This window comes from Typha latifolia, chromosome 12 (genome assembly GCF_019914945.1).
Source record: "Typha latifolia isolate L0001 chromosome 12, TyphaL0001v2, whole genome shotgun sequence".
Taxonomy (NCBI): Eukaryota; Viridiplantae; Streptophyta; class Magnoliopsida; order Poales; family Typhaceae; genus Typha; species Typha latifolia.
The window spans coordinates 7,893,482-7,917,513 of NC_133097.1; the positions used below are offsets into that span (position 1 = coordinate 7,893,482).

General features: G+C 39.2%; 4 protein-coding genes and 1 long non-coding RNA gene across 7 annotated transcripts; 1 reads left to right on the top strand and 4 right to left on the bottom strand.

Annotated features, from left to right (window-relative positions):
• Nucleotides 1–201: 201 nt before the first annotated feature.
• Nucleotides 202–888, bottom strand: LOC140799200 (uncharacterized). The gene is made up of 3 exons (XR_012110959.1): nucleotides 628–888; nucleotides 395–525; nucleotides 202–312 (listed from the first exon to the last, which is right to left on the bottom strand). It is a non-coding gene; the product is annotated as an uncharacterized lncRNA (long non-coding RNA).
• A 3,429-nt stretch (nucleotides 889–4,317) lies between these two features.
• Nucleotides 4,318–6,527, top strand: LOC140798742 (exocyst complex component EXO70H1-like). The gene has a single exon (XM_073152766.1). It carries the CDS (start codon nucleotides 4,585–4,587, stop codon nucleotides 6,409–6,411), a length of 1,827 nt encoding a protein of 608 aa, XP_073008867.1. The 5' UTR covers nucleotides 4,318–4,584; the 3' UTR covers nucleotides 6,412–6,527.
• A 2,258-nt stretch (nucleotides 6,528–8,785) lies between these two features.
• Nucleotides 8,786–10,676, bottom strand: LOC140799154 (putative pectate lyase 21). Its single transcript, XM_073153313.1, has 5 exons — nucleotides 10,534–10,676; nucleotides 9,823–10,174; nucleotides 9,483–9,693; nucleotides 9,331–9,399; nucleotides 8,786–9,141 (listed from the first exon to the last, which is right to left on the bottom strand). Exons 1-5 carry the CDS (start codon nucleotides 10,658–10,660, stop codon nucleotides 8,878–8,880), a joined length of 1,023 nt encoding a protein of 340 aa, XP_073009414.1. The 5' UTR covers nucleotides 10,661–10,676; the 3' UTR covers nucleotides 8,786–8,877.
• Nucleotides 10,677–11,286: 610 nt separating this feature from the next.
• LOC140798635 (ankyrin repeat-containing protein ITN1-like) lies at nucleotides 11,287–14,467 on the bottom strand. 2 transcript variants are annotated; one of them, XM_073152588.1, is made up of 4 exons: nucleotides 14,311–14,467; nucleotides 13,788–14,230; nucleotides 12,467–12,876; nucleotides 11,287–12,339 (listed from the first exon to the last, which is right to left on the bottom strand). In XM_073152588.1, exons 2-4 carry the CDS (start codon nucleotides 14,149–14,151, stop codon nucleotides 11,506–11,508), a joined length of 1,608 nt encoding a protein of 535 aa, XP_073008689.1. In that variant the 5' UTR covers nucleotides 14,152–14,230; nucleotides 14,311–14,467; the 3' UTR covers nucleotides 11,287–11,505. The 2 variants fall into 2 exon arrangements, with proteins under 2 accessions (XP_073008689.1, XP_073008688.1); XM_073152587.1 differs by having other exon boundaries at nucleotides 13,788–14,234.
• A 700-nt stretch (nucleotides 14,468–15,167) lies between these two features.
• On the bottom strand, nucleotides 15,168–23,414 carry LOC140798743 (phosphatidate phosphatase PAH1). Of its 2 annotated transcripts, none has more exons than XR_012110903.1 (11): nucleotides 23,233–23,414; nucleotides 21,258–22,998; nucleotides 20,588–21,180; nucleotides 20,432–20,505; nucleotides 19,450–19,534; nucleotides 18,155–18,241; nucleotides 17,833–17,905; nucleotides 16,653–16,769; nucleotides 15,933–16,061; nucleotides 15,761–15,859; nucleotides 15,168–15,509 (listed from the first exon to the last, which is right to left on the bottom strand). XR_012110903.1 is itself a non-coding variant. In XM_073152768.1 (11 exons), exons 2-11 carry the CDS (start codon nucleotides 22,735–22,737, stop codon nucleotides 15,453–15,455), a joined length of 2,721 nt encoding a protein of 906 aa, XP_073008869.1. In that variant the 5' UTR covers nucleotides 22,738–22,998; nucleotides 23,233–23,414; the 3' UTR covers nucleotides 15,168–15,452. The 2 variants fall into 2 exon arrangements, 1 of the variants encoding a protein (XP_073008869.1); XM_073152768.1 differs by having other exon boundaries at nucleotides 16,653–16,696.
• Between the last annotated feature and the right edge of the window lie 618 nt (nucleotides 23,415–24,032).

Below are 24,032 nucleotides of genomic sequence, written 5' to 3' on the forward strand. Positions count from 1 at the left end.
CCATCAGAAGCTCAGTGCCAGTCTTTAGGTGAGTCTTTCCTTTGTAGCAGAAAGGATTGTGACGTACCTGGCAATGTAAAAAAACAACACAAACACAATTGTAAAGCTGAGAAATGAAGTATATGACAGCAGAATTTTAATGACTTATATGTGAATTTGTTCTGGTTTAATTGCCTTCTCGCGCCATTCGGGATTTCTAATGCCGCTTTCGATAAGATCCTGCATCCGACATATCTTCAATGTAGGGAGTATTGTACTGAGTTTTGTCAAGATTTTAATGAGCACTGGATGTGGTTTCAATTCTTCAGCAATCTGATAACAATGGCAGAGTTATAAGAAGTAATTAATTAACTACTAGTTATAAGAACTTCAGCTATATCTCCATTTATCTAACCTTGCACATAGGTGCTACTAGAATCGCTCCATTCCAATAATTAGGTTTCTGGCGGTCTAAGAGGAGGGAAATAGTTCCTCCCATGGATTCACCAAGTAGAAATCTCAGCCTCCCTTTGTTCTCTTCTTTTTCTTAACAAGTATATATTACCATGACAAGAAGAATGACATTAAATTATCTCATGTCAAAAGAAATAAAAAAAATTAAGACAAGTATATATAAGAAATTCTCACCACAAATGCTCATAAAATGATCGGAGCAATCGTTCACGAGCTCGTCGAAGCTTGCAATGTAACCTTGCAATCCAGAAGACTTTCCATGGCCTTCATAGTCTATTCCATGGACAAAATAACCAGCACTTGCAAGCCTCATTGCAGTGCCTGTATGATAAAAGTGAGTCATTTTATCTTGATATACATTTCTTTTTCTAATGAAAGTTAGATGGATTTTGAATTATTGTCACCTCTCATTGAAATGCTGCACTCCATGGCATATCCTACGATCACAACAATTGAAACAAATGAAGAATCTAATAAAAGGACATAAAATTTACTCTAATATCTCAACAAAAAAGAACAAAAAATATACCATGGCATAGAAAGACAAGAGCTTTTGGCTCTTGAGTCTCTGGAAACCATCTACATGTGAAGATATAATTCCCTCGTAAATTCAATATGAACTCCTGATTAAAAAGAAAATTTTTTACTCAACTCAATGTCGATTTTAAATTAATTCTAACACCAAAACGAATTGGGAAAAAGAAAAAAAAAATTCCAATTCCGAACCTCTTCATATTTGATGTACTCCATGTCCATTGCACGGCGGATTAAGGATTAGGAAGGAATTGAGTGCTTCATATAAGATAATATCCTCTAATCCCAGATGAAGTGATGGTTGCAATCGTTAAGGGAGTCAAAGCTTTGACACTCTAAAGTGTTATTTAGCCATTCAATTAAGGTGATGGTTGTTTTTACTTTTTTTGGTGTTTACCAATTTAATTGATTCAAAAAGACGTAGCCAAATTTGGATGCCGATTTGTTGATAATAACTAAGTAGGGTGTTAATTACTACTGGCCTGTAAATTACGATTAATTAATATATTATTGGATAATTTTATTTTTAACATAGAAAAAATTACATAAAAAATACAGTAGCTTTTTAAAATTATTTTTTATCGTTCAGACTTAATTTTTAGTTTTCATTACAAATGATGTATTTTTTTATTCAAGTTTATTCTTACATTATTTAGTGTCTCATTATTATGCTTCTTCTAATTCATGACCTTCCTCCTCCCCACCAAAACTCCAACTGGATGCTCTTTCTTTCTTTTTTTCTTTAAAAAAATAAATGCAAATAACACACTCTATTTTAATTTAAAGTTATAAATACAACACTTCCTCTTTTTTTATTTATTAATAAAATTTACTAAAAAAAATACTAAATCATATCCTGAGATAAGTGTAACTTAATAAACATGGGATAAAAAGCAGGATATTTTATTTATTTTAATATTATAATTTATTGATAAAGTTTTATTTATCTTATAGAACTCAATATTTGGATATGGAGTTCTATTTATGAATAATGAAAAGAGGTGGGGAGGGAGAGATAAAAGAAAGAAGAAACAGAAAATGACTATATTAGTAAGATATTATTTATTATAAAATATCTCTAAAATTTTAAATAAAGTAGCATTTCTCTCTCATTTTTTATACTCCTTTTTCAAACCGGATTTCGTAGTTGGCTTATAAATTTTGTAAATTAATTTTTTTAGATATTTTAATTTGGGAAAAAATGTATGTATACTTAAGAAATTATGTTAAATAAATGAATGTGTTCATAACTAGATAGTGCATCTTATTTGTGTTACCTTATTTGTGATACACATTAAATTTTTTTTTAGAAGAAATTAAGCAGTTGGAATTAAGTATGCCAACTATAACACAGATGTCCAAAAGCCTATAAATAAATGAAAGCTTTTTTAACAAAGCTTCGAGTTAGAATATACTTAATGACTGTTATACTCCTAATAAGTATAGCACCTTATCAATTTAGCCATTAAAATAAAAATAAAATTATAAAATTAACCAACTACCCCTAAACTAACTTATAAATTATTAAACCTAACAAGGACCGCTTCCCTTCCAACCTCGGCAACTTGACGGAGCTCCGTTACCTCTCATTTCGTACGATGCCCTCTCCACCAATAACTTCTCCGGCAAGATTCCGAGCGAGATAAGCTCTCTTCCTTGTCTCCGAGTTCTTGATCTCGCATGTAGCTCTCTTCCTCTGGTTCGGATACCGGTGAATCTGACAGGATTCTCGTCGGTGGAATCTGAGGACTTGTCCTTCAACCAGCTCTCCAAAGTAATCAGCATTAGTTCCACCTAAAAATACGGTCTATTGCTGAAATGATAATGGATTCAATCGATCACTTTTGAGTGGCTTCTTTGGATTGTATCAGGGTGGAAGAGGTTTTGCTGTTAATTTGAGTGATAATCATGTATCAAGAAGTATCGACGTAAAAGAAGGGAGGAGGGTAAGAAGGAAAATAAACAGTACTGGTGTTTCCCACCCAATAAGGTCATTTTGGTCGATTTGTTTTATACGTAATCTGACACGAATGCCAAGTTAAAATATCCAATAAACAGAGGATAGACTAATGGAAGAGTGATATTAAAGTAAATTGAAAGTTTAGGGAGGAGACATTGTAAAAAAGAAAAAAATTATAAGTGCAGAGAATAATAAGAGAAAATAAATAAATAAGTATTTGGTTTTGAGAACAATTAAGCCTAAAATTCTTCAAACATGTCTTAAAAGGGAAAGCATTCTCTAATTCGAACTGAATAATGTCAACCATCCAACAATGCAAGAAGCAGGGAGTTTAAGAGATATATTGACAACATTCAAGTATTTTGGCTTTGAAAGAGTATAAATGCAGAGACCAAATCTAAATAGATATACACTCAAATAAGGAATTCCAGTTATATTTAAGTCTAAATAAAAGAGAAATAGAAGAAATCCTTGAAAAAATTCTCCGTCCTTGACGAAGTCTTAAGTCTTAAGTAGTGTCAATAGGAAGATAACTCAGGGGGCGGCCACTGACTACAGCCCACGATGTCAATGTTATCAATAGCACGTTGATAACTACTACTGACTACAGCCCACGATGCTAATGTTATCAATAGGACGTCGATAACTACGGAGTTATCTGTCACCAACTTAATCCATCCAAGATACCCTTCGACCTTGCCGCCAATATCATAAGCAACTCCTCGTGATGCGTTGAATGGATACCCGAATATGCTAAAAGCTAAATCACAGCTGCTCAAGTAAACCGTCGTAATTAATAATGCGGATAACGCGGCTCACCAATAAACAAATCGCTGATAAGCTATCGGTCTTGCTTATTTTATCCGACTAGTGGAGTTTTTGGAAGTACTTATCCACGTATCACGTATCCTATGACCAAAATCTAATAAGTAACGTGATATTAGGGATAAGTAATTTGGAAACGTACGGCTTCCTGACGACGAACCACGTCAGGACTGCCTACTTTCGTTGACTTTTTAATACCTCATCTGGAGACTTCTTATGAGCAAGTTTAAAACTAAGCTTTTAAAATCCATTTATCATATGCCGATCTTTCTGGAAGAGTAGATCTTGTCTTCTTCTAGCAAAAAATTTCTACCCCTCGATGTCATGCAAGGGACTAAGGGAGCCGGCCACGCTTTACTTGCGTTTTTATTTGAGCAAAAGGTACAACAGAGATTTTTTTTTTTTTTTTTTTTTTTACTTTTTTAAAATCTAGCTTGGCATAGTCAACCAAACAAGCACATGGTGGTGTTGGATGAGAAATAAAATTTTGAAATCTGGATCTGTAAACTATATATATATTTTTCCCAACCTTAAACAATGTAGTAAATTAATGGGAAAGATGCGATACGCAACTCACCTGTGACCGCCTGTAAGTTTGTACGTTGTAACCCAATTTTGAAACCCGGCCGAAGTCGCTTTCACGCACTCTTCCAGTGGTTAGAAATAGCTGCTCACCCCCACTTTCTCTGCACCTTCCTACTCCTCCTCCCTCCTTCCTCAAGTATTTATAGTGCAGGGAAGCCATTAGGAGAACACTCACTACGTACCTCTCTTATCTCTCTCGTGCTCTCTCTTCTTGGAAGCATACGAAGATGTCATTAAAGGGACTGCGAAGGAGCCTCTGCTCCTTCCCTCACCACCATCACAGCCGTCCAACGTCGTCTCTATCTCGAAACACCTTCGCCTTCGCCTTAATGGAGGACTCCATCTCCTCTGCCGCCTCCATCGTCACCAAATGGAGCACTGAATCCTCCTCCTCCCTCTTCCTCGACTTCCCCGACGAGTCCGCCCGCTTCCTCGCTGCCGTCTCCGACCTCCACCGCGCCATGCTCTTCTTCGTCTCCGACTCCTCCATCGCCAACTCCGATCCCTCCTCTCGCTCCGCGGCCCTCGTCCGCGCGCAATCGCTCCTCCAGTCCGCCATGCGCCGCCTCGAGCTCGAGCTCCACCACCTACTCTCCTCCCTTCCCGATCTCGACCTCCCGGAATCGGACGACCAGACCCTCGATAGCCTCGCCGCCGTTGCCGCCGCCATGCTTACCGCAGGCTACGGCAAGGAGTGCATCAAGGTGTACAAAGCCCTCCGTCGCCAAGCCGTCAATCGCGCTCTGGTCAACCTCGGGTTCGAGAAGCTCACCCCGTCCCAGATCCAGAAGCTGGATCCGGATCAACTCGACCTGAAGATTCGATCCTGGCTAGCCGTCGCGCCGGCGGCGGTCAGATCCGTCTTCTCCGGCGAGAGATCCCTATGCGATCACGTCTTCGCCGGAAATGACTCTATCCGCCTCTCCCTATTCGCCGACATCGCCCGCGACGCCGCCGCCCAACTCCTCACCTTTCCTGAGTTCGCGGCGCGCGGGAAGCGCGCGCCAGACAGGCTCTTCCGGATCCTCGACCTCTACGACGCGGTCGCAGATCTCTTCCCCGAGATCGAATCCGTATTTGAACCCGAATCCACCGCCGCCGTCAGATCCCAGACCGTAGACTCCCTCTTCAAGCTCGCCGAGGCGGCGCGGTCCACCCTCGCCGACTTCGAGGCGGCGATCCAAAAAGACTCCTCCAAGTCGCTGGTTCCCGGAGGCGGAGTCCACCCGTTAAGCGGCTACGTGATGAATTACCTCGTCTTGCTCGCCGATTACGAGGACGCCCTCCCCGACATCTTCGCCGATTCTCCCTTCCAGATCTCTTCCTCTGTCCCCGATTCCGTTCTCAACGCGGCGATCTATTCCGCCCCGTCCTCGCTCTCCTCTGATGATGAGGATAACACTCCTGGAGGATCCACGCTATCCGCGCGGATAGCGTGGCTTATCCTCGTCCTCCTCTGCAAGCTGGACTCCAAAGCGGAGATATACCGCGAGGTAGGTCTATCGTATCTATTCCTCGCGAATAACCTCCAGTACTTGGTGAATAAGGTGAAGAATAGCCGGCTGAGGGAGATACTAGGAGAGGAGTGGGTGGAATCCCACGAGAGGAAGGCGCGGCACTACGCCGAGAGCTACGAGAGGGTGGTGTGGGTACCGGTGGCAGTGGAGATACCGGCGGCGGAGGCGGTGACGACGGTGGCGGAGGCGAGGGAGAGGATGAGGGCGTTCACGGCCGCGATGGAGGCGGCAGTGGTGGAGCAGGAGGGCTGGGTGGTGGCGGACGCGGCGATGAGGGAGGAGGTGAGGAGTGCGGTGGCGGATATGGTGGTGCCGGCGTACCGGGGTTTCTACGGGCGGTGCGCGGAGGTGCTGAGGGCGGAGGAGGAGGAGGAAGAGAAGCCGGTGGTTAGGTTCGCTCCGGAGGACGTGGCGGACCGGATAGCCGAGCTGTTTCTGGATGGTTCCGAATCCGGGTCCGGCTCTGGTTCGGGTTCCGGGTCAAGTAGATCCGGGTCGGGGTCTCTTTCGGGTAAATTATCGATCCGCTCGGGATAAAAAATAAAGAAAAAAAATATTTATTTGTAAAATAGTTGGAAAATTACAAAGAGAAAAATAATGTACAGTGCCACGCACTTTGAGTTTATTATGTATGACCCCAAACTTTCTCTCAACTTGTTACGTTACGTTACGTTAGTTTTAATATAAAAAATTTATGAAGGATTAAATTAAAAACAAAAACCTTGAAGTAGACACATTGATTATATATACTATGTAAACTCATACTAACCACAAAATAGATATCGCCATAAAAACTTGAATACATGGATGAATTTTACTCATAGAAAAATATCAGAACTCGTGATTTTGGTTGCTTCCCTGAATAAAAAAAAAAGTTCTTAACCTTCACTATCTCTTAAAAAAAATTTAGTGGTGATAGTTGCTTGCTTGCTTCACAAATTAACCAATCTTAAAATAAGTATGGTTTTAAAATATAAACAGCTTTTTAAAAATAAATAAATAAAATCATTTACTATAAAAAAAATTTAAAAAAAATTGCTCAAGAAGGGAGAGGGACGAAGTCTTTGTCCGTGTCTCTGTGTCTTGCCGATCCACACACAGCGTGTGCATCGACAGAGGCCAGAGCGTCTCATTTTGTTTCTGGGAGTCAAAAGGAGAGAAAGAAAATTTTCTTTTGCAAATAGTCAATTTGATCCTCCAAATTATACAAGTTTCAGCAACACCTTTTGACTTCTGTGCACACTGCACGAGGATGCAATGAAAATTATATGAAATCCAGATAACAGGTTACTATTATTTCATTATTGCCATAGTGCTGAGCTGAGCACCAAATAAGTCAAAGTGCTGAATCTATAAGTGCTAAGAGTAGATGGATAAGAATAACATGGAATTTATCACAAATATAGGGATATTGTATTTTTATTCCGCAAATACTTCAGTATCTCTCTTTTAAAATTATAATCTTAATCTAATGATTATAATAACTAGTTTTCATACAACTACATTACGTTAAAAAAAAAAAGGAGTAGTATTAGTAAAAAAAGATTTGATTACGTGTGTCTAATTTTTAAATTTTTGATATATATACATTACTCTCAGTTAAAGATATATATGTCTTTTATTTAATAAAATATTAAAATAATATAATTATAAAAAATAATGTGCAATATAATATTTTTAAAAATAATAATTACCTATTAAACGATAATATCTTCTAAATTTTTTGCATTTCTATTATACTATTGAGAATTTTTACTACTAAATCTTCGTCGAATCGATTGATAAGCAATTAACTCTATGGTATGAAACACTCTTTTTATTATTATTCACATTCTATTGCATTTGACACTTTTTTTTTGGTGCAACTAAAATTCCTGATTATAGATGCAAATAATTTACCACTCATTCTTAAGTAAGTTTTTGTAAAGTTAGGACAAAAATAAAGTAATGGTCACCTTAAGTCGTTTTTGATACATTGAATTCAAAATATAGAGATTAAATAATAAATATTGATGACATCTGAATAATAATAAAGTCAAAACTTAAGGTATTCTTAATTAATTTCCTAAGAACAGATAATGACACACCAAACATTATACACCGTTCTTAACTCCTGATAGCAACCGTGCATAGGAGGAATCCTTATGCTAAAAGAAGATACAATGTCATCTTATACATACACAGCACCTAGCCTATCATGTAGACTATTCTTCTCTAAGAAGATAAATATGTATCAAGTATTCATATTGGCCTGCTATTTACATCAATAGGCATTATGCCATTTGTTGCACGGTTATTTTAGTATATATATATATATATATATATATATATATATATATATATATATATATATATAAAAATAATTATCACTATTTTTTTAAATATTATAATTATCACTATATTCTTTAAAATATTAGAATTGCCACTATTTTCTTTTGGCTCTTTCAGAATTACCACTAAAGTTTAATATATATATTTAAAGTTTAGAACGGAAAATATTTAATCAATAATTTTGATCTCGCAAAAAAAAATATTTTTTTCCATTTCACTATAATATTTGATACAATTTTTGATAGTTCCTAAACCATTTTAAATAATTTATATAAGGGTAACATAGTTGCTTTTTTGAATCTAAGTTGTGTTTTAATAATGATTAGTTAGATTTAACTAAATGATTTCAATGGTAACAATGATATTTTGAAAGTTTTTAATGATAATTATGTCAAAATCCCTTCTTATATTGAACATTTGCCGAACAACCAATTAAAAGTCTTCTACTGTTTACAAGCTTTCAGACAGAAGACCAAACTTATCTGTCTGTGGCACCAAACAAACATCATGTGAGACCATTATTTTGCTTGCTCTTTAGCAATCTAAGAAGAGATTGTAACTTGTTTTATATCATTCCACATTGTGTTCAGAATTTAAGACATTAAAAACTTGTCAGTTTCCTGACAATTGATGACAAAGCTGTGATGAAACAAAGGTTGTATTGTATCATCTTCATATGCAATTCACACAGATCGTATTTTCCGCATTGCTAAAACTCTCGGATGGTCTCGGTGTCGACTGCCATCCTGTGCAGACCTGCAGAACCTCCATGAGATCAACTGATGCAGGTTCTACTGAACAAGATTCATAGTATTCTTGGACATTGAAGACTGACTGCACTTCTGCAGTTGTCTGCAAGCAGGGCTTGGCACCATTGAGAAAGAGATCTCCTTCAGACCTTATCCATCCACAAGAGCATTCTTCTTTGTCTTCTGCCTGCATCAAAGAATCTTGTCAGTTTAAATGTTCAGAGAGATTTTAATGATCTCCTACTATGTTAATCGATCGATAGAGAATCTGCGCAAGATACACAGATGTAACCTGCCTCATGATACTATATGTTAAATATAAGAATATTTGTGAATTGATGTGAGATAGAGAGAGACAAAGAGGAAGAAGAAAAACCTTCTCTGATAAATACTTGAAAACCATCTTCTTCTCTCCTGCTTCATAAATATTGCACTGAGACACAAGCTGCAGTAGATAAAGTAGAGAATATGAGAAATTGATTCTAGAAATCTATGACCAATTGTTCCAAGTACTTCAAATTTGCATACCTGTGATTCTACGCAAGCACAAACAGCATATATACCCCAATTTCTTGTATAATTGTTATAGAGGTGCACTTTGCCGAATCTAACTCGAGGATGCCTTTGCCGCGTTCCGTCAAAAAAGCAGTGATGAATCGTCACCCGAATGCACCTATCATTAATGTGGCAGCTACTTGCTCCGATCAGTATCGTTTTGTCATGCATTGAGAAGTGGCATCTGTTGACGAAAATTCAAAATTCTTGGACAAGTTCCACAGCATTGAGTAAATATCTCAACATGTTTGAAGTCAGCTGCTTAATCTATCAACCAATTGTAAACAAGAAATCAAAATGACTTCCACCATACCTTGAAACAGTTATGTCAGTACTTCCACAAGTGATATCAATTAACCCATCATAGAAACCGCGCAAGCTACAGCGGTCTATCCAAATATGTCTTGAATTGGGCTTTATCTGAATTGCATCAACATCATGCCCTCTGCCTCCTTCAAGTTCCAGATTGCAGATTATTACATGCTCGCACTCTCTCAGCTGTAAGCCCTTCCCTGCTAACTTAACCCTCTGCCCACGGCCGTCAATAGTCTTATAGGATGACACTCTCAAGCCTGAAGAGAGATGAATGGTTCCCGAAACTTCGAAAACTATCCATAGGGGTTCACTTCTACGACATCCCTCGCGAAGGGAGCCACATCCATCATCTACACATAGAAATCAGCTAGATATTAACAATTGCTTGATAAGAAGTCTCGAAACATAAGCAATCTAAGTAGAACAACCTGAAATTACTTTACTTTGAGTAGCGCAATTTCGACATTATCAGACACTCAAGTAGGAACTCATCAGGCAATGGAACTACTTAAGCTGGTGCAAGGATCAATTGTACTCAAACTAATCTATCTTAAGCAATTCATATCCAATTAGCCCATATTTGCGCCATCAAATTCAATATCTTTTCTCTCTTACCACGCAGCAAGAATAAAATGGCGACGACCCAATATGAAGCAAACGATTAAATGAAACCGTAATCGAAATACTAGACACTCGGTAGAACCCATACCTGCCAAGGTGGTGACGTGGTACACAGCTCCATGGAGTCCTCCAATGGCGTGGCGGCCAAAGCCCTCGGCTTGGCCTGCGAGGCCACGTAGGCTCGCGTCCACGTCGGGGTACGGCAATGACAACATTCTCCTTCTTCGTTGGAGGAAGGGAGAGAGAGTGTGACAGAAGAAGAGGATTAGGTGGGAGACATTTAAAAGGGAAACTGATGCCGTTTCCGGAGGGTAGCCGTTAAGGCTCGCCAAACTTGGATAACGGATCGAACCAAACAAGTAACGGGTACGGCTAACAAGAGAGAGAGAGAGAGAGAGAGAGAGAGAGAGAGTTTAGGAGAAGGGAAGAAGTAGGAAGAACGTCCACAGATCTAAAACGACAAAAATAATTAATGGGTGTAATTAAAAAGTAAATTGCTGGCATTACATGATAATTTACTACGTGACAAGGGTTAAAGTGCGTGGTGATGAACCCCTCTGAGAACTTCAAGGTTTGCATTAACACGTATATACTAGAAATCTTAAGAAATCATGCACATCAACGGTAGATGAACCCCTCAAGTTCTTAAAGCTTTTCAGATTAGCTCCCTTTGCACTTATATCATAGAAGAGAGCATTCCAATGAAACTTGTGCTGTCTAATATGTCGTGGAATTCAAAGCAACGCTAGATTTGCAAGTGGACGTTAGTGGAATCCAAGTAGACAAAAAACAAATCCGACCAAACGCTTGCGGAATTCTACTAGCAGAGAACGACTGGATGGAAAGAAATGAGAAATCTAGTTTTGAATAAATCATGGACAAATTCGGTACATTTTTTCAGTCTGTGAACAAATACAGAAGCAATTCCTGGGTTACAATGGACGAATTTGTACACGAAAGCTTCGGGCATGAGTGACATCTGGTTATGTATAAACAGATCTTCAGCATGTACCCATTAGACTAGAATACGAAGATACAAGCTACGATCAGTTTCCCTGCTTCAAATGGCATAAATTGGATTGAGATCAGAGTCCGACAACTCAGAGTTGTGGTACCATGAGCTTGAGCCACTTCTCCGTGATGTCTTCTCCCTCTTCCTAATCTTGCGTCTGCGCTTTGATTTCACCACATAGTAAGTCATGGTTCCCAGAACCCCAGCCATTGTTACACCACCTATCAAAGTAACCAGTATTGCAGCCCATCGAAAATGGCGGCCGACCACAATATAGGAGGAAGCAATGAAAGCAACAGTGGTGCAAATAGATGCCAACCACATTAGCTTGTTGATCACCTCAATGACCTTTCTCTCTGACTTAGTTTCTCCCCTGACAATTGTTATCTGAACCACCACAACAGCCAATGATGTGAACAGAGCTATGGCATTGAAAATGAAAAATATCCTAAAGGAGATAGTGTGAAGAGCTACAGCAATTCCATTGTTATCATTTCCACCAGGCACAGTGAAGATAGCTGCAAAAGCCACAGTGGCAAAAAGCACAGCGACCACGGTCACAGAGTTCGTCGCATTATTAATGCCTTCTCTGTGTAGCTTCCTAAGCTCCTTAGCGATGCCATGAACATTTTTGTTTGTTTTCCTTGTTTGCTCTAGCTGCGTGTGAACATCTTTCTTTATCTCAGTTACTGTCTTCTTCAGCTCATCTCGAGGTTGATTCAACTCGTTGGCTCGGAGTGCACCATGGCGAGATAAACACTCCTTAATTTCTGTCGACTCTTCACTGAGGGGTAGCGCTTCTGCAATATCATAAGCAGTCTTGTGGTCTCTTGTCAATGCATTGACATGGGTGTCTCGTAGAAGTAAAAGAACATTAACAATCTGCAAAAAGAGGGAGAATGGCTGCAAGTTCTAAGATGCTGCACTGACAAACACCACTATCCTGAGGAAGACATTTTAACAGTGTAGAAATGGGAAATATGTGAGAATGTATAGCAAATGAAATTACCTCAGCCCGCTTTTTCCTTGTTGCCACATGCAATGCAGTGTTTCCATTTTTGTCAGGCAACATCACTATGGCTGGATCAGCATCAAGAAGTGCTTTAACCACATCGCAGTTTATTCCTTTCACAGCCATATGCAAAGCCGTCTGGCCTTTCTTATCGGTTCGTCTCGCTAACTGTGGATCTTTGTCGAGTAAAGCTTTGACGATCTCAACATGCCCCTGCCGGGCAGAAAAATGCAGAGCACTTTTTCCGTTGTCTTTTGCCACCTCGACCAAACCAGAATCTTGTGCTATTAGCAGCTTCACTACTTCGATATGACCCCTCGTTGCTGCAGATATAAGTGGAGTTACATTTGAGGGGCCAAATGTTTTGCTAAGGGTGGAGTCATAGTTCAAGAATTCCTGCACAACACCTGTACGACGCTACTTATCAATAATCTCTTCCATCTTATGCAACCAACAAAATGAGAATTATCAAAACAGCAGCAGTAAGCCAAACAAAAGGATGGGACAGCCAATCAGCATTCCTCCCCAAGTAAAAGAGTGATTGCAAGAAAAATGCACTACAAGCAAAAAGTTATATATTCTCATTTTACGGAGGTCATGCACTGGCACAGATTCTTTTTGTCAATGACAGATATAGTACTGAAAATGGAAGCTTTACATACTATAGCACAGATTCAGATCTCGGTTCCAGCTTTTATGTTTCTCCTTGGCTTCATCTTTAATGACATAAAGGAAGAGAGAGATTTCAGAAACCGCTTGTTCTTTGGAGGATAAAATAGAGTCCAACTTTTAACACAACCTAACAGGATCACATGGAACCAGGACAATTACATACTAAATCTGAAAGAAAAGAATTCTGGATACTAATAATAGAATGAGTAAATATTCACCTTTGCCTATTGTCATCTTACTGATATCAAAAACTCTAACTTGATTAGTATACTTTTAGCAGATCAAGGGTACAGAACTACCATACAAAGATAAGACAAACAACTACTACTTGTTTACTCAGTTCATAGAGATATATATATATATATATATATATAATATGGAGACAACACAAGAGAAGTTTTAAGTTATTATTACTCATGCAATATACTTTGGAGCTTTGGCTCAAAAATAAATTTAACTATTACTAGACTCTGGCAAGCAATAAAGAAAAAGACGTGCCATTAATGTCTATGGAAATCCCATCCATATTTATATAAAGAAGACAAGAACTGATTTTTGCAAGCTTAAGATAATGATAGACAGAGTTTCGTAAGTTATTTATCAAAAAGGCCACGGAATTTAATCCACACAATGAAGCCAAACTGACCTTGATGCCCGTCTCTCGCTGCGACGTGGAACGCGTCGAAACCCGACCTGTTCTTCCTCGTCAACGTTTCCTTATCCGAGTACTTGAGCAGCTCCACTACCACCTCCAAGTTCCCCTTCTCGGCGGCGGCGATCAGGGGCGTCTCCCCGACCTCGTTGGTCTCGTTCACCACCGCCGCCCTGATCTCCTCCACGTCCGCCGCGTTCTCCTCCGCCCCACGGCCCGCCACCTGGGCGTCGATTCCATCTAGGATCCGCCGCACCGCTGCCAAGTCCCCGCGCATCGCCGCAACGTGGAGCTCCGTGTCGTTGTGGCGCCCCGTCACCTGCTTCACGTACTTCTTCCTCCCCCCTGCCTGGTCCATCCGCTTCCCGGAGTTCGAGATCACCAACGCGGGCGTCGCTTCCGCCGGGTCCTCCGCCGCCTTCGAGTCGTTCTCGAGTCTTCCTGGATCAAGAGATAGAGCAAGAATTAGAAGGCGAATCTGGAGGATCGGGAGGAGGGGTTACGGAATGTGGTTTACCTTGTTCGCTGTCGAGAGCCATGGAATTGGCTCAAATGGCGTGAAAGGGTTTAGTCGAGGAGAGGAGTGCAGGGGGGATTTGAAGGAGGGGAAAGGTTTGGAGAAGGAAGGAGGGAGGAAGGAGGAAGGAAGGAGGAAGGAAGGAGCGGAGAAAGACGAAGAAGGAGAGACGTCTTTGGTTTTATTTAGCGGGAGGAGGTCGATGCCACCGGGCCCACCGAATTTGCCGAAGCTAAGACTACGAGTGTGAAGCGTGCATGTGTTGCTTGGACTACGGTCGAGTGACAACTACCCAAGTAGACGATCACATCGTACTAAGTTGGGTAGTTATGTAAAATTAAAATTAACAATAAGTAAAATAAATACATTTTTATTCTTGAAAAAAGATTATTCTTCAGTTCACATCGTCAGACGAGAAAAAAAAAAGTTGTGCTAACGTTTATGTCTAATTAAAGAAACGTTTAAAATAAATCGTGTCAGGGGAAGAGGAGTCAAGTCATCTCTCTTGCTCGCTTTTTTCCCTTTTGTTTTGTTGTTTCGCGTGGAATAAATAAAAGCTCGGTTGGGAATGTCTGCTGATATTGAATATTTGGCTGGATGGATATTCTATTAAGTCAGGTTGGAGTCCGGATATGCAACGAGATTCGCGTAGAATTACTGGCTTGCTGGCCATTAAGCTGCAGGTGATTCAAGTCTAGGGCGGATCTAAATAAATTCATTCAAAGATTCAAGCTTAGCACGGTGACCCAGGCTAATATATTTTTCTTAAAGATGCGGGAATTTAAATCCTAAGCACTCATATAATATGAACCCTTTGATTATCTAAGCACTAAGGTATTATTTAGTAGTCAAAGAAAGAGAAGAGAAAAGGATATTTTGTGTATATACTCTTTCAGTTGGTGCATTTGTTTCCATGACCAAATATACAGCTATCAACCACCGAAAAACAAAAAGGGTGTCCCTCAAGGACTTAATTTGCAGATTGAACGGTCCCTTGAAGCAACCAAAGAATTAAGAGTACAAAACCCAAATCGATAGGCGAAAAGAAAGAATTACCCCACCCCCAATGAATGCTAACAACAGTGGATCTATAAGTTCTGCTGCTTGGCGTATAGGATTGAAGCTACATACTGCTTATGCTACTAGCATTCAATGTTTGGCAACGGCATCTTCCAGTAGTTCCAAGAGTTAAAATCCTCCTGCAAAGTATGCCAGCAAAGATCAATAAATAGCAACAAATCATCTGGCCCAGCTCTTTAACTTCTGGAAATGCACTTCTTTTCCCGCGTGTGATATTTAATGTACAGAGAGCTTTATTCTGATAAAAAATTTAAAGAATAGCCCGGAGATAGGAGGTAAGCCTGTTAATTTATTGTGACCTATTCCTCAAAGTGCAAGACAGGAAGTTCTAAGCTCCGCAATGAAGTCCCTACTATGAATGACTACAAACCTGCTCAACCAAAGATGTCGGTGGGAACATGTCATTGACAAGGGTATGGAGGGAGGTATACGACTTCACATCAACATTATGATTGATTGCCACTTCACCCTGCCATCAAAGATTTTAAGATAGATAACTGCATACAAGCTATGTATTATGGAATTAACCTCTACGGTAATACCTTTGGGTTAATGATGAATATCTTTCCTTTCGGAATTCCAATCTTTCTGTAGCTAAGCTCATCAGTGTCTCTGTTCCCAAAACCGGCATAGAATGGGTTGTAATCAGAAGGAAAAAGCGCTCTAATATCCTGTCAAAATGAAACCCGCAATATGGAAGGTCCCATCAAAACCAAGCAAAAAAAAAATTCACTGTTATAGGCCAAAAAGGAAAAAGAAGAAAATAAGGCAACCAACGGTTCACTATCGCACAATAATCAATAACAAACACTTGAACTTCGATAAAGTTCAAACACTAAACATGCATTGGAACTAAGGGTAGTTATAGATTCCCGAATGTTTGAACTTGCTTAGGTCCACTTTTTACTATATTATATGTAGTACCATTTTCTCCGGCTCATTCAGAAATGTTCACAAATCATATGGTGTCCAAAATCGCATGACCAGATTTTTACCAAACTTTTTAAATATATGGCCTTACCTTTTATTTTACATTTAAGAAAATTAACTGCCAGTCATGATTTACCAGCAAAGCATGATGGGGTATGAAATACCCATTATATTGTAGACTGACCACGAGATAAATTCAGAAGCAGAGTGCAATAACCAGTTAACAGACAATATGTCTGCTAATATGTAATTCCCCATGCAATGTAAACCAAATACTGATTAAGAATATGTTCAGTTCAATAAATCTTTCAAATGGCATTGGAAGAAATTACCTCTAAACATGCAATCTTGAACTCATGAGGAGCTCTACGTATAACTGCCATAAAAATAAACTTCGTTAGGAACTGGGCAGGATCCATGACAAAATCCACTCTGCTTGTACTTTCAGGCTTCAGCAATCAGAACACATGCAACATCATCGGTTGTAGAAGATTTACGGCAATGGCAGAATATATTAGTCAAACACTTTGTACAATAAAGTATAATTTTCCTTTTAAGTGTAGTACTTTAATTTAGCATGTTAAAAAACATCAATAACAACACTTTGAGTTGCTCCCTGATGGAAGATTTTGTGGTTATTTATGAGTTCTCCTGAGGCGATAGAGTAGTAGTTCAATCTCAAATTCCTGTTAAGCAGCTTTGCAAGACAGCTTCTGACCACCTCTACCGAAAATTAGCATCCATTAAATTTTTTATGGGATAGGTTGTATATAGGACTTCTTTAATTTGCATAAAGTGTGTACAGAATCTTTATACGATGTGGCACTCCAAATCAGCTTATTACTGTCAGGTTATTTTCTCTGACACCTTTCTTTGCTGATTCTTGGACAAGTAACATGCATACATATGTTGCACAAGCTTTTATCTTATCACTTGCTTGTTAGAATATAAAATAGAAAAATCACTATTATTAGAGCATAGAATCAGAATAGAGTTTCTGAGTTCAAATTTTGTCAGACTCATTTTTGCCTAAAATATAAATCCATCAATTTGAGTTTAAACTTTTTGAATCTTTCAAAATGTCTCAAGCCTTGAAGTGAGGGGAGTGTTATAATATACATATAAAAATATCGTTCTCTAACAGCTTAAGCTTTTGAAGCAATTAATTAATTAACAATTACAATTACATGTTTGATAGAAACTTATAACAAAAGTTTTTATCTTATTCTTTCTGTACTTTAGACCTACATTTTGGGTGGCAGAGAAGAACAAATAGTTAAGACAGGTAAAGAGATAAGTAGGCACTTAATCCAGACAAAAAGACCCAAGCTGCCTATAATGTATGCATTGTTGTTGTGCTCAATTCAGTTTCTTTCAATGTAGAAATCTGAGTTGAGCATATTACTTCATTCATTCCTGGAATAAAATGGAAAAAAAGAAAGTTGCAAGCAGTTCAATTATAGAGCTGCATGTCGAGGCTAACTAAAGAGCTAGTCGGAAATAAGCCCATACCTTCTCTGTAGAGTGATGGAAACAAGCCATCTGGTGAGATGACAACAGGTCCGTTAGGCAGTGCTTTCCCATCCTGAAAGAATTCAAACATTTTAATTTTTCCAAGACAAACATGTTATTCTCAACAGCAACCACATCTAGACTGAGAATGTGGTCATTCAATCTTTTCGCTTCCTTCCAAAGATTTGTCATTTGCAACAAGACCAGTAAATACTACTTTTGGTTATTGAAATTGAAAGATCTGAGTCGTTTTATCTTAGAAACTCCTCAAGAAACTAAGCACATCAATAGAGGGAACAAGACTACTGAAGGAATCTGCTACCTGTTTCAGATTGACAAGAAAGCTTCTCGTGAGATACGCCTGAACTATAGCTCTGGCACTCAGGAACAATAGTTGATAACCATTTTCCTGATTAAACAAGAAAGGGGCTCATTGGCAAGTTTATACAGCAAAGACTATTAAATCCTAGCACCAGTAGCACAATCTTCAAACTAAAAAACTTTTCTGTATTCATGAAAGAAATCTAGGAAAAGAAGACACTTCAAATAATAAAAAAAAGAGTGGTAATATCTCAGAAATGAATTGAAATACAAAGATAGCTTTAAAAAAATGCTTCAACTAGAAGTAGCTCGATATAATCTCATAGAAACAAATAAAATCTCCCTCCTATCATAGGGAGAACTATTGAGCCCTTGACTCCACAATCACTGTCTTGGTAACACTATTTTATTGGGTCATCAAAATAACTCTAGGTAAAGCAAAAGCTATACAACGATACTGGAAAGTTGGAACAATACACTAAATTCAAAGACTAAGAGGACTTTTTTTTAACCAGAAAGCACAAGACTTTACAAGGGATGATCACCAAATATCTAGCATATCCGTACCAGAATAAAGAAAATATTTCTTCACCAGAAAGCACAAGGTTTGATGACCCCCATGCCCCAAGGAGTATAACCTTGCCAAGAGTTACAGATTCATGTTTATAGTCATTTTATTTTGCTAGCTATGGATCTATTTAAAGGAACCATCTTCCTTCTCTAGTCTTGGGATTTCTTATTTTATATAAATTTAACTATTCAGTTGATTGAACACAAGTTCACTAAAATGATGAATTTTGCATATGCCTATCTTCTATATCCACAAGACAAATTATACTAGAAGAATTCCATATCTACCCAGAAAAGAGGATATTTAAAACAAGAGCAAATGGCTACAACTTTTTGGTAGCACAAAAGCCTACAGTTACTTACAAGAAATTCCATGTCAAAGTATGCAGGATATATCAGTTTACCTGGATGACTATATATCTCAAACTTGAATTGATCTTGTCTTACATATAAAATAATTGAATTAAGGGAGTTTTGAGAGGAGGCTTAATAAATATTGAAAATTTATGACGTTGACTAAAGTATATTTCCCTTTCCCAAAAGTTTAAGTTTTTTCCCTATTGCATTATAAACAGATCATAGAAACATAAATGGTTTTCTTCCTAGGAAAAACAGATCATATAATCAGATACTGGCTCACAACAGTTGCACTTTGCAATCTAAGAAATTTTTTTGCTAAAAAGGCACTGAAAAACCATGAAAGATATTGAGAATTGCACATTATACCTTTATTGCACAAAAAAGTCGAGCTACTCCAGACTGAGTCCAATCTCTTCCAACCAGAGGCATAAACTGCCCTAAGACATCAGACCTAAAATATGCAAGACAAGGTGCTCTTACTGCTTAATCTAAAAGTAGATTGAAAAATTGAAACATGTAATGCACATGGAACAATATAACAGTATGCATAACATGATCTTATAGAAAAATATATTTGCACCATCAGTGAGGATGAAAACCAGTCGTAAGTGCTTGCTAATGATGCCAACCTGCATATGAATCATCACTCTACCACAAGATATGCAACATAAGATATTGGAGCTTCAACTCTGAAGGATTCCTCAAGATTTAATTCCAGATGAAGAAATCCCTCCTTTGCCAAATCAATTTAATCCATTGAAACATTGATAAAAAAGATTTCCCTAGAACACTTAAATCTAACTGTTATGGATGGATTCAGAGATCTTGTTTGGGAGACATATATACCAAATTACTTTAGATAGGGTCTTCCAATTAATTGTATAATGCCCAAACTGATCAAGAAGTGCCAAAATCTATGCATCTGCGATAAATAACACAGTGAAAATTTACTAAAGGGAAAAGTGTAGAAAATTCATTTTAAAGCCTACTGTTCAGTTTCTTTTAATTGCCAAACTTTACTTTTAACATAGAAATATCACACCCAGTAAATAGATTTGTAAATGAGGCAAAAGGTATTGCATGTCAAGATTATATTTACCTATTATGGATCTCTTGTTTACTCTTGCTATTTAAAATAATAGTATGGTGTCTTGACTTCTGCATACCTTGCCAGCATGCATCTTGTGTTCATGACATGTTGGTCATCTAAATGTTTCTCAGTTAAAGGCTTGAAGCAAATTAGAAATGGCAGAAAACACTTCCCCATAGTATAAGTGTGACCCACTCCACCATGATACTGACCACTAAATTAGGTGATTAAAAATGTGATTTAGAAGATGAAACTTACTTGGTAATGGTTCCATCAACATCAGATATGACTATTCGAGCATTCCATTTCCACAGATAGATATGCGCATCAACCTGTGACAGGAGTGTAATATAATGGATGTATATTTAATGATAGAAGCACCCACTAAGATCATCCAATGACATGCTAGCAAACCTTTTGTTTCCCAAGAACTCTAGTACAGAAACTGAATGCTATCATATTCTGACCTTCCTTCAGATGTAACGATGCCATCTCCTCATTAGTTGGAATATTTGTCCGCATAAATTGCTTTCGTGGAGATTGATTTTTATTACCCTGTGGAGTTTGTTCAGATGTTGGACTCTGCAGCACAGATTCTGAATCAACAAAAAGCTCCTCGCTTGATGAGTTACTGTTACTGTGCTGAAGGGACCTAGATCTCCTAAATGGATTAGGCCAAAGCCTCCATCTGCTGCTGAAAGAAGGTGACATTCCAGGTGTCTCTTCTCTGATATGTGATGTTTCCTCATGTTCAACAGGGATAGCATCCTTTGGTTCAATTGAGAAGATTTGACCAAAGACTACCTTCCCAAGAACAACATGAGCAGCTTTATCCCATGGCAAATACTTGTCTTCAACTCTAACAATGAGATTTGTATCCTTAACAATGGACGGTCCAGACGACTTAAATTCCTCCTCAGAAATACGATGGGCATCAAAGGTTTCCTCAGCAGATCTACGGCCCATACTCGGACGTAGCAAGTTACCACAAAGTGAAATCTCAAAACCTGTAAAGGTATAAAAATGCTAATCAGAAATAAAATATTGAAAGTAAAAACATCTTCCTGTCAATACATGCACTCACCGAAGCCAGGTGCTCTCCTATCTATTCCAGGACTATCTGTTTGGTTGCATTCCTCTTCAACCATGGAGCTCTCTGGAATACTTTCCAACCTTTCCATGTCATTACTTCCTGAGTTGCCTGATAAAACACCAGATTCCTCAGTCCCTATTCCAGGAGCCTCAGTCTCTCTGTTCTCGGTCATGGACCTCCCACCAAAAGATGAATCAGATTGTCCCGAATTGCCTGAAAAGCCAGCAGACTCATTCTCTATTCCAGGAACCTCAGTTTCCCCATTCTTGGTCATTAACCTCCTGTTGCAAGACAAATCAGATTCTTGGAAAACTAAATTAGCAGACTCTTTTTCCTGGTTAATGTCAACAGATGCACCCTGTTTAAAATCTTCCACTTCACTGTCTACGCATTCTATTGAATCATTCTTGAAGTTAGAATCAATCCTTAGTGTTTGTTCCTCCAGTTCTCTTTCTCTGACAGAAGAAATTTCTGGAGATTGTTCAGAGTTTCTCCTTTGAGAATGCTCTGGGGAGAGAGAACTTGCATCTCCTGAATATGCATCCTCGTTATGCAACATCAAATCCAAACAACTTTTGAATGTATCATTTTTACTCAGACCACAAACATCCTCTGACTCGATCTCAACATTGCTAATGCTGTGAGCCTCTTCATCATAAACTGTAACCTCTTTGTGATCCTTTGGGCTATCTGATTCTTCTCTTGAACCATATGTATGCTTCTCTATGGAGACATCCAATTCAGCAAATAAACGGGCTTCCCACGTATCTCCACTGCCGCTGAAGCCTCCATCAGAGCTTTCTCCAGGACCCAGGTGGAACTGAGGAGTGTTAAGTTGCACATTTTCAGTGTTTGCTTCAGTTGATGAGAGTGGCGCAGTGAGAACATGCCCATCTACACTGACTAACACCATTTCTGAGTTGGCACCATTGGATTGCTTGACCAGATCCTCCACCTCATTTAAGCTCTCATAGTGATATGAACTAAACCCCGATGATCCGGCTGAATCCTCTGGAGAATCTTGCTCTTCTTGAAATCTGTAAGACTGCTCAGAGTTCTCCATCAAACCCTTGCTATCATCGTAACTATTCTGACGATCATCAGCATTAGTGCCGACATTTTTCTCTTGACTCGATTCCATAGGTCTCGACTCACTTACAGCTTGACCACTGTCTTCATCATTCTTATTCCCGGAAACAACCTCCCTCATAAAATAGGCCTGCCCCGAGTTATCAAGATACATGTGGAAATCAGCATCTACGCCATTTACGGAGATAGTGACTATCTTCTCCGCACCTTTGAGAACACCTTGGAACTTCCCAAACCGCACGTACCACGGTGTGCTCCGATAAGTTCCATCTTGCTGCTCAACGACAATGACATCAACGGCACCGCCGAAGGGGTGGAACGGGGTTGCAACAGAGTAAACCCCTTGCGAGATGAGGCTTCCCACTTTTCCAACCACGTTCATCTTTCTTCCTCCAAGGCCTAATCTTTACTTAGTATCTCCAAGAAATGAACCAAAATGCAAACATGCAACCAAAGAATCAACACAAGAAAAGAAATCAGACCCCACGATCAACAACTCCCACAGCAATATCTGCCAAAATGGAACAAAATTTGATCGATTCAGCGCATTGCGGGCCCGATTCTTGAAATCTCTTGATCGAGAACTTAAAAGAACGATCTTTATCTTCTCCTCGGGAGATTCAAGCAACAAGATCAAGAAACCCTAGCAGGAAAAAAAAAACCCTCAAAGACTCTACCCTTCACATCAAGAGCGACCTTCTTGTAAAATCTTGAGGAAAGATTGAAGCTCCGGGCACTCAACAACTGCGGAGGCAATCAATAAGTCGATCAAGACTCAAAGAAGACCCACAGAATGGGTGGTCGTCGACCAATTCTTGACGATATCGACAAGAAAGAGACGGGGAAATGGAAGAGCTACAGAGATGCGAGGACTCACCTCGAGATCCGAAAGAGAGAGAGAGAAGAGAGAGAGTGAGCTCAGGAGGGAGCGGGACAAGAATCAAGCTCGTGATGCTTTATTCGCACTTTCTATTCTCTTCGACGTCGGTATCGGAGGTGGGAGGCGCGGAATTGGGGCAGCTACGGCGATTGGATATTGGTTTATGCCTTTAATGGCCCAGTTTGGCCTTTGGACCCCGGCATTTATAAGGTAGTTGCGTGAGCTTACTTAAAAATATGAGGAAAATATTATGACGATATTACCCTCCAGTTCTTGCCCTTTTGCCCCCTAATTAGGAGATTAGGGGAGTTAAACCGACATGTCGTACACTTCGTGCTTATCCTCTCATCCTAATTCAATCGTTAATTTAGCATGAGATATTAATGCATAATAAAATACTTTTGACATTTCTACTCTCATATTAATTTGAGATTTTAGTTAAGTTGGTAGCTACTATTGCTCGATACGAAAGCTTCGACTAAAATATGTGGTACTACATCTCCTAAGGTGAGAATAAGGGTTCGTCATCGTACTGTTGTGATCCGGGATGGACGGCGAAGGTAGGAGAGAGGAGCAGAACGGTAAGCTCACCAGATGAGAAGCGTCCCCTTCTTCTTAAGGTTTGGTTCGTTTGTTTCGTTTCTTTGGGGATGTCGCCTTCGTTGACTGGACACCAACGTGTTAAAAAAGGGGACTTGGGTGCACGCTTTACGAGGATCGCGTGGTGTGTGCGAAGGCGGTGCCTGCTCGTTGTCGTTTTCGGCCCTTTTTTTTCGTTCTAGATTGTGATCACGTGC

Coding starts and splice junctions, on each gene's coding strand:
- LOC140798743 (XM_073152768.1), bottom strand. CDS start 22,737: ATGAACGTGGTTGGAAAAGTGGGAAGCCTCATCTCGCAAGGGGTTTAC. Junction 20,506..20,587: donor GAGTTCTTGGGAAACAAAAG/GTTTGCTAGCAT, acceptor CTCCTGTCACAG/GTTGATGCGCATATCTATCT. Junction 16,062..16,652: donor TCAAGATTGCATGTTTAGAG/GTAATTTCTTCC, acceptor TCATTTTGACAG/GATATTAGAGCGCTTTTTCC.
- LOC140799154 (XM_073153313.1), bottom strand. CDS start 10,660: ATGTTGTCATTGCCGTACCCCGACGTGGACGCGAGCCTACGTGGCCTC. Junction 10,175..10,533: donor CCACGTCACCACCTTGGCAG/GTATGGGTTCTA, acceptor TTCTATGTGTAG/ATGATGGATGTGGCTCCCTT. Junction 9,400..9,482: donor GTGCTTGCGTAGAATCACAG/GTATGCAAATTT, acceptor TATCTACTGCAG/CTTGTGTCTCAGTGCAATAT.
- LOC140798635 (XM_073152587.1), bottom strand. CDS start 14,332: ATGGCTCTCGACAGCGAACAAG. Junction 12,877..13,787: donor AGCGAGAGACGGGCATCAAG/GTCAGTTTGGCT, acceptor AGCGTCGTACAG/GTGTTGTGCAGGAATTCTTG. Junction 12,340..12,466: donor CAAGGAAAAAGCGGGCTGAG/GTAATTTCATTT, acceptor CTCTTTTTGCAG/ATTGTTAATGTTCTTTTACT.
- LOC140798742 (XM_073152766.1), top strand. CDS start 4,585: ATGTCATTAAAGGGACTGCGAAGGAGCCTCTGCTCCTTCCCTCACCAC.